The sequence below is a fragment of the Ammospiza nelsoni genome, chromosome 7 (genome assembly GCF_027579445.1).
Source record: "Ammospiza nelsoni isolate bAmmNel1 chromosome 7, bAmmNel1.pri, whole genome shotgun sequence".
Taxonomy (NCBI): Eukaryota; Metazoa; Chordata; class Aves; order Passeriformes; family Passerellidae; genus Ammospiza; species Ammospiza nelsoni.
The window spans coordinates 33,717,849-33,727,340 of record NC_080639.1 but is presented as its reverse complement, the minus strand read 5'-3'; the positions used below and the strand labels follow the sequence as shown (position 1 = coordinate 33,727,340).

At 43.9% G+C, this 9,492-nt stretch overlaps 1 protein-coding gene across 1 annotated transcript in view; it reads left to right on the top strand.

Annotated features, from left to right (window-relative positions):
- The first annotated feature begins 1,782 nt into the window (after positions 1-1,782).
- DARS1 (aspartyl-tRNA synthetase 1) overlaps positions 1,783-9,492 on the top strand; it is a 36,683-nt gene continuing 28,973 nt past the window's right edge. The window contains exons 1-3 of the mRNA XM_059476437.1: positions 1,783-1,921; positions 2,904-2,961; positions 7,674-7,766. Of these exons, the coding sequence (XP_059332420.1) occupies positions 1,850-1,921; positions 2,904-2,961; positions 7,674-7,766 (223 nt within the window). The 5' untranslated portion in view covers positions 1,783-1,849. The remainder of the gene's footprint in view (positions 1,922-2,903; positions 2,962-7,673; positions 7,767-9,492) is intronic.

Below are 9,492 nucleotides of genomic sequence, written 5' to 3'. Positions count from 1 at the left end.
GCTCCCAGCCCAGAAATAAGGGTTACAGGGCTGGTTTCTTTTGATTGAATTTCACAGCAAAGTCGGTGAAATGCCAAGAATTACAGAGCACCGCGCTGTGCAGGTGGTACCGTCTGCTCCGTGGTGAGGCACAAGATTTGCATCTGTCTGTTAGCTCAGGTTCAGGTTGAGCAGTGGCTCTACGTGACAGGTAACAGGAGACACAACTGACACAGAGAAATCCACATGCTTTGTTACTGTTACCCTAGCATTTAACGCAATACACAGTACACCACCGTCAGAACTGCGTTTCTTGTGGTGAGGAATGAAAACTGACAGTGATTTGCCTTCTCTGTCATTGAATCTTAATTCTTTTCAACAGTGCATGAGAAGAAAGGGTTTTGTGAAAGCTATGTGGTCTCACGGTGAAGTGTTAATTCTCCGAGACAGAGGCAGAAGGGGAACTTTGCTAGGGGATTCCCACGAGAAGAGATGTTGAACCAGTACAGTACAAAATGCTGCAAAATAAACAAGTGTAGGACAGGAAATGAAGAACTCTAATCGATACCGCAAAGGGGATTAGTTAGTCAAATGTGAAAATTCAAAACTAGAATTTAAATCAGGACCGCTGACTCTTTCTCGTCCTGCACAAAATAAACAATCTATAGATTCGCCAGCTGCACCCAGGTTTGATTTCTGTCATTTCAAAGCGGGCACCTGCAGCCAGCCCTGGCTCAGAACTGTAGCATTGCTTCAAGCAAGCCCCCAGCTGGAGGGAAACACCTGCATTTGCACTATTGCTCACCCTCTCAAAACTACCAGAACTACTTGTGGCTAACTAATAAACAGCTATTTATAAACAGGGTGATTGGGCAAGAGCTCAGAACTGCTACCAGGATAAGCACTGGGAAGCCACGTTTGCTGGGCTAATAGAACAAAAGTGCACTTTGATTTGGCTCCATGCTCATTAGCTGGCCACCTCACAGTCCAACACGTTTATTTATATGCAGATAAATATCTTCAAGGTGGGTGCCAAGAGAATGGTGCCAGACTCTTTTCGGTGGTGCCCAGCAGCAGGATAAGGAGAACTGGCCATGAACTAAAAGAAGAAAGTTTCATGTGCAGACAAGGAAGGACTTTACGATGAGGGTGGCAGAGCACTGGAACTGGAGCCCAGGGAGGTTGTGGGGTCTCCCTCTCTGGAGACATCCTAAACCCACCTGGACACCTTCCAGGTAACCCTGCATTGTCAGGGGGTTGGACTGAGTAATATCCAGAGATCCCTTTCAACCCAAATAATTCTGTGATTCTCTGATGTTACCTCTGGCCACAATGTGATGGACTGTGGAGCAGGGCGAGCGAGGACCAAACCCACCCTGCCTTAGCCCTGCCCAGCCCAGCAGCATTCACCTCAGCATATCAACGCGGGATTGGCAGCACCGACACTCGCCGGGATGGCGGAGGCGGCGGCTCCCTGCAGGGAGGGCTCTGAGGGGAACACAGCCCCGCGGGCAGGGCAGGGCAAGCTCTGAGGGGAGCACAGCCCCGCGGGCAGGGCAGGGCAAGCTGTGAGGGGAGCACAGCTCCGCGGGCAGGGCAGGGCAAGCTGTGAGGGGAGCACAGCTCCGCTGGCAGGGCAGGGCAGGGCCGGCTCTGAGGGGACACAGCCCCGCCCTCAGCCCGCCCTGAGGGCGCCGCGGGCAGCGCGTGCCGGGGGCAGCTCTCGCGATACGCTCGGGCGGCGCCGGGCGGTGCAGGGGCAGGCGCGGCGCTCTCGCGAGAGCCGGGCGCGCGGAAGCGGCGTGGCGTGCGCGGGGCTGTGCCGTGAGGGACCGTGAGGGACCGTGAGGGCCGCACCGGCAGCCGCAGGATGCCGAGCGCCGCCGGCCGCGGGCAGGGCCAGGACCGCCGCTCGGAGAACGACGACTCCTCGGCGGCTGATGTGGGTCTCCGCAGGGAACGCGGCGGGCGCGCTGTTGAGGCTCCCCGGGGTGGGGGGGCTGGGCCCAGGCTGGATTTGGCCGAGCCCCGGTTTGGCCGAGCCGGGGGCACAGCTGCCTTTGGCTTTACCCTGCCTGTCCCCCCACTCCCCCCTCGCCGGGCCCACCCTGTGATTCCCTGAAGAGCTCTGAAACCCCCACAAACACCTGGGCTGCTCCTCCCCAGCCCGAGGTTTCTGCAGGGGCTCCTGCTGGCCTGGCAGGTGCTTCTGCCTTGTACAGAGCAGTGCTGAAAAACTGTAGGCCCGTGCTTCTTCAAAGAAAAAGTACTAACAACGAGCGTCAGTTCATTTTGTTATAAAGTAATTTGTGCTTATTGTTGCATCAGCGATAAGGAATTCCAAGTATTGGAGGCTCCCCTAAAGTTACAAATAGGCCACAATTCATCAAAAGCAGACAAGCAAAGACCCTCCCCAAATAAAGTGTTTAGTGGGAACTTTTGTTCATGTGTTGAATAGAATAAAATAAATAAACCAAGGGGTTTTGTTTGGAAATTAATGGGAAAACAGAACTGTGATATTTTGATGAAAATTGCCTTCCTCTATGCCTTACCTGGCAGATTGTGTTAACAGTTCAGCTCCTCTGGCCTCTGACACTTCAGTGTGCCTGAAGATGGGAAGGAAATATTTAATCTCTCTAACATAGGGCTCAGATATTTTTTGAGGAGTAGGCTCTTTGTAGAGATAATCACACTAACTCTCTGTGTAACAGGCAATGATTGTCATGCATGGTTGCAGTTGCTGGAATTATTTTTTTCATTGAGGGCAGAATTGTCTTCTCTCCCTTGTGTATCTCTTATGAGTCCAAAATGCATTTTTAAAAATATTATTGCTAATTATTTTGTGTTCCTTCAGTTAATTCTGTGATGATGTTAGTTTTTTTGGTGTGTGCTTCTTTGATATATGTTTCTCACCTCCATTCTAGGATTATGCTAAAGAAAGATATGGAGTGTCATCAATGATACAATCCCAAGAGAAACCAGGTCAGTTGAAAAATAAAAAAAGTTTTTGCAAGAGAGAGGGTGGGAAAAAAGGAAAAAAGAAGTTACCTACCAAATATCTTCAGTACTTCTTTGAGAAATCATTTACCAAACTTTTCCATTCAAATCCCACTGGCAATTTACCCCTTTATTGGGATACATTTGGCACTTGTGAGACACAGGGAGTGCCATGTCCAGCTTTGGGCTCTCCAGTGCAAGGAAGGCATTAACATTTTGTAACAGCCCAGTGGAGAGCTACCAGGGGGCTGGAGCACAGCTTCTGAGGGAGCTGAGCTTCTTCAGGCTGGAGAAAAGGAGGCTGTGTAATCTCACAGCTTCAATCTGCTTCATGGGAGGGTGTAGGAAAGATAAGGCCAGGCTTTGAAGGTGTGTGGTAATTGGACTGGAGGTCGTGGACATGAGTCAGAGCAGGAAATTGAGATTGGAGGGAAGAAAAAAAATCATTAAATTTGGTTGAATATTGGAGCTCAATTGTGGATTGGGAGGAATCTCAGTCTTTGCCCTTGCCTGGACTGTGCCTTAAACAGTTTGTCAGTTTTGTGCCTGTCCATCACTGCAGACTATTTTTAAAATTATTGTTAATTATAATGTACTGAGTGCTGAGATGTCAGGTTTTTTCTGCATTTGGAGTAAGTTCTGCTGTGACTGATTACAGCAGTGCTGTCTGAGTATGATGTGTCTGCTTATGCAGCCTGCCATTTCTCCTGTACATGGGCACCAAATCCATTCATATTGGATATTAATATTTATGGGTTTTATCAGCCATGCCACTCTGAACTCAGGAAATCCTGATTTTCTCCTGGTGGGGAATTGGGATTCAGGAAAACTTAGTGACCAGAGAACATTCTCCCAGGCCAATATCCCATGGAATATTAATCTTTGGATTAAATTCAGTGCATGAAATGGTAATGGGGGAAAGGAACAGACTGGCTTCTTGTAACTTCCTCATAGTAAAATGTAGAACAGTAATATCATCTGTGATTAGGTGATTTTTCTTTCTCCTTTGAGTGGTTGTTTTGGTTGATGCCCCTTTAGGAGGGGAAATGCAGAGAAATGCAGGGAGGAGAAGCAGTCACAAAAGCACTCACAGGGTAGAAACAACTGAAGGGGAGTTTTATACCAGGAATGTAACGGGACAAGCAAATCAGCAGAGCCTGCATTAGCAGTGATTGTTGAATAAAATCCATTCTAGCTGCCAGAGAAAGGGAGCTGGAGTTGAAATCACGTTGGAAGCAGCCCAGCTCTGTGTTTCCTCTCCTGGGTTTGCATCCCAGAGCAAACAACTGTGTGTGGGACCTGAGCTGGCAAATTGAGATGGCAGATCAAGTCCTGCTTTCATGGAGGAATGCCAACTGTCTCATATTCAAAAGAAACACTCAAAAGTACTGGAGAAAAATCTATGTTGAGAAGGAAAGTGGTGAAGGCTAAAGGAAATCATATGAAAAAGGCTGAGTGTCATATTTAGGTGTGTTGTCCCCTTGACCTCTCATCCTTGTTTAAAAAAACTTCAGTGTATGGACAATGTTGAGTGAGTTTTCCATTTGGCTTAAAATGCAATCTGTGGCACTCTGCTGTTCTGTAATTTTAGAAAGTGGTTTTCCAGAACACCAAAATTAGGTAATGATAAAGAACAAAATGTGTATAACAAACAAGCTGAAGATCAGCCTAGTCTCTTCCTTGAGACTAATGCACTTTTATTTGCAGGTTCAATAATTCCTGCCAGGGAGGGCTCTTGCCAAAGGGCTCACAGGAGGGTGGGATATTGTCATCAGTAGCTCCCCAAAGTGTTCTGCTTGCCTTGGGTGTCTTGGAGGAGCTGCTGCTTGGGACAGGGAGTGGTGGAGAAGCCCAGATAGGTGTGTTCCCATCTATCTGCAGTGTGTTCATTTTGTTTCTGTGGTGTGTGTGGGGGCTCTGGGGTGCCCCTGCCATTCCTGGCTCAGAGTAGCCCGTGGTGGTACGGGGTGTGCAGCCAGCACAGTGTGAGCAGAGCCAGCACAGCCCTGGCTGGCAGCCCGGGGGGGCTGCAGGAGTGCTGCTGTTCTGCTCACTGCAGTTACTGCACTGTCCTGGAACCACTGGCTGGACAGGGTACTCACCCAGCTTACAGGGATCAGAACAAGTTACTCTTCCTTTCCAAGCTTAAAGCTTATTGTCCTTTTGCCATGCTGCTGGATTCTTGTTCCTCTGCAGGCAAATTGAAACTTTGTCAGGTTCACAACTTTGTTTCTCCACCTGGCTCTGTTGAGCTCACACACACCTGTGCCTTCTTTCTTGGCCCACTTAAGTCTTTCTTCTATTTATGTTGGCTGCCCTGGCTATCTGATGTTCTTGCCCCCTGTCATGTCAGGTCTTTAAGTCCTTCCTGCTAGCTTGAGGCTATGTTTGCTAGTAAAACTCCATTTTTGGCCATTCCTTTTTTCTCCCTTCAGACCCATTATCTCACATCCCCTCCCTGGAAGCTGCTTTCATCTAATACTGCTTTTGATTTTCAGGTTTTTATGTCAAACTTGCCTTCTCTTTTTCAAATTTTTCCAGTACTTTGAAGATGCTGGCACTACACAGAGACAGCACAAATATTGATCCTAGTGTTCTAAATTCCATGGTGCAGGATAAATTATCTTAGTAAACAGGTTGATGTGACAGGCAGGGATTGGGGTCTGGAGGTGAAAAAGTTTTTGTTTTATGTATTCCACACAGTTTTTTTGGACTTTTATCCTCTCCTCCTATGTTTGGAAGAGGTTGGAGTTCTGAGAGAAAAAGAAGACATTGGGCTGTACATTAAGGGAAAAAAGAACTGGATTTGGGAAGTGTCAGAGGAAGGAAGCAAAGTGGCATAGTTGCTACATCCAGCTCATTGCAGTGGAGCACAGTGACAGGAACAGAGGCAATGGGCACAATGAACATCAGGAGGTTTTTTTTTTCCTGTGAGGGTGACCAGGGTTTGGTACAGGTTGCTCAGGAAGAGTTTCCCTTCTTGAGAATACTAAAAAAACATCAGAACATGATCTTGGACAGCTGGCTCTATGCCACCCTCGGTGGGAGGAGTTCCAGAGACTCCTCCCAGCCTCATCCATATAACAATTCTAGTGTTTAATATGTCTTGTTTACCCTTAGTGAAATATGAACTGTTAGGTGTCCAGAAGACTTTAAAAAATATTTATCTAATGCAGATGGTTCATGAAACACTGAGGATCCATGAAAGGTGTAACACCTCATTCTGTCTTTATGCTTCTGCCTAGAAAATGTTTTAACTTTGTAACAATACAGTTTCAAGTTGACTGAGGTAATTTTAACTGTCTGAATTAATCAAACTCTTAGAAATATGAAGGTTGTGGATTGTGATGGTTGAATGTTTCCTATAGTTCTACACAAAGTTCGAATATCAGAAATTGCTGGCAAATGATAACATCTTTATTCCCATTTCTCCCTTCCCCAGCAGCCCCACACACACTCACACATACGCACTGTATGAATATGTTTGAGTCAATTTCCTGTCACATTTCTCTGTGCACCTCCATTCTGCTCTGGATTTGATATGTGTGTGTGAAGAAAGAACTGCATTGCCCTGACATAAGCTAATAAAAGTTTTCAATCCCCTAAAATCCCAGTGCAGAATAATAGGCTTGCAGGGCAAGCTGTGACTGGTATTCAGAGACAGAAGGAAGGAGTCCAGAGCAGCAGATGGTAATCTGGAGCAGGCAAAAGTTGTTGGTTTTTTTTCCAAAACTTTAGAAAAGTTCTGTCAGGAAAAGTCTACAGTGTGTCTTAGCAAATTTAATGGGAGAAGTTTGTGAGGAAAGAATCATGCCACGAATACCAGCATGCACCTAGCATGTTATTAGGATGTAATGGTTGTATAAAATTTTTAGTCCTGATTTATTTAGAGATATTTTCCTTGATAACTTTTTTGTCCCCTTTGCTATCCAAAATCTGTGCTTTCCAAGCCATGCAATTCCTGTTGTTATCTAGCTTTGCAGCTACCTTGGATTTGAAGGGTTCTTCTGATCAAGTCCTGCCTCTGACAGTGATGGTAGTGCTTGATCAGGTTGTCAAAGAGATTTTTTTTAAAATGGATGTTAGCCATTTTATACAGTAATACTCTAATTGCTCCAAAATGCTGATGTTTTAATCAAAGTAAGTATTTTTTAATTGATAGTGCACATTGATATGTGGTTTCTTTCTGTTCTTTATTTTAAATAATAGTTACTTTACTGTTATATTAATCCTACTTATGTAAGGTAGATGCAGAGAGTAGTCCTGTCCCCTCTGAGCCTTTGTTTGGCTGGGTTCACTGTGCAGCTCTGACCCTGCCCAGTGCAGCAGGGCACACATCCCTGAGGCAGCAGAGGCTCACACTAATAAGTGCAGGTAGCACAGTGAAGTGCTATCAAAACCAGTTTAGTCATGCTGGGTTCTGCCATCCGTGAACTGCAGTGAGCCTTGCTGTTGGTGAAGTGCAGTTTGACCCTGCTGTGGAAGTCAAAAATGAACAATTTAAAGCTACTGCATCAAGAACAAGTCACTAAGAAAGGAAATGGGATTTTGTGTGTTTTCAGTAAGTCGGTTATGCTGTTGATACAAAGCCCAATGTTTTGGATTTATTATCAATTTTTCAATAGCAATGGTAGAAAGTGCATTTGGAGTTTGAAGTGAGGAACTGTTTTAAGGTGTGTGTTTTTTCTGTAATTCAGATCGAGTTCTGGTTCGCATCAAAGACTTGACAGTGGAGAAGGCTGATAAAGAGGTTTGGGTTCGTGGCAGAGTTCACACCAGCAGAGCTAAAGGTGAGAGGCCTCCAGGGTTTCTGGTTTTATTTCCTCATTTCATTAGTACAACCTTAATGTTTATTTTGGTTTCATGACCTGTAGCTTATGTCTTACATTCAAGAAAACTTTGCCACCTGGTTACTCAGGGTTGCTTCAATGTTACTTTGACTGATTCTTTTCTCTTTTTCCACCTCTCTTTTACCCAAGAGGGAAGAGAAGATTTTGGTGTTAGCTGTGTAGAAATCAATTATTGTAGTTAAAGTGATTTTTTTTTACTGTATTACTAAATAATCTATGGACAATTGTAAATAATAGTAATTTTAAAATGTCATAATTCTCCTTAAGGTGTTATTTATTGTGAGATAAAACACTTCTAAGCTTCTACAGTAAAGCATACGTGTATTGTAAGTGTGCCTGTTGTCAGACAGGTCATATTTCTTTTGCTGCACGTGTATGTTTTCACCACACCTTTGCTTTGACAGGAAACAAAAATCTGTTAACATTTCAGAGTTCTTACTTTCGATTACCTGTATCTAATAATATCAATTTGGACTTAAAATAAGAAACATCATCTTTCTTTAGCAAGACAAAAGGGAAACCCTTTTGTGGATCCTCAGCAGTGTGGGCTGTCACCCTTGGCTGTCTGACAGCCATATTTCTTCCCTGGAATCACAAGTTCCCTCTGGAGACCAGGTTGCCATATGCAAACTTCAATAGGCTTTGGCCTTTGCAGTTGACATCAGATGCTGACAACTGTTGTGCTGGTTTCAGTTATGTTTGGCAGCTCTGTAGATATAAATAACTTGTCTTTCCAAGAATTGAAAAAAAAAAAAGCATGAAGAAATTATCTTCACAAATGAAACTTAACAGTAGTCTTAAAATTGGGAATGATGCAAATTAGGGGCAAGAATCCAGTAGAGAATATCATCAGAGATACAGAGATACCAGATTCATTTCTCTTTTTGAGAATTCATTTTTTTTAAACATGCCCCTCTTAATGAGAGTCAGTTAAAATAAGGAACTGCATTACAATATATACACATGATGCACATTTTAATTTGTGTTAGAATCTTTAAACTTAAGCAGTCCTCTGTGATTTCGAGTAATTTTGTAATGGAAATCTCTCAGTTAATTAAAGAAATTGTCAGCTCCAAAAGCTGTGAAAGCCTTGGTCATTACATCATGAAGTTGTTCAGACAGAAGGCACTCCGTCTGATTTAAATGTTGCTGTTGTTACTATCATCCATATATAAATTAGAGTATCCTTATGGCTTTTTTTTTTTTTTTCAATTGTAGGAAGAGTTCAGGCTATTAACAGAATTCAGGATATTAGAAGCAGGTATCTGTGCAGACCTTGAAAGCAATGTAAAGTTCTGTGGTTGTTGATTGCTCTCTGTAATACATTGATGTGTGGGATCTTGTATGATGGATACATTTACATCAAACACAGTAATATCTCTGTAACAGGTACTTTAAATACAGGAACTTTAAATAAACTGTTGTAATCCTTCACTTTTGTTTTTGATGAAACAAAAGTGCTTATTTTCAAAACTCTTTAACACAACCTGAAGAATGAAAGCAAAAGGAATTGATCATGAGCATGAATGATCTGAATTTATTGATAGTGTCTCTTGTTTCCTCTTGGTCTGACAACACAGAACAATTCTGACATTCAGGGAGTGCTGCTAGGGAATGCCATATGCTTGTTTACTTAAGCTTTGGGGAAAGAATCTTACAAGAAAAG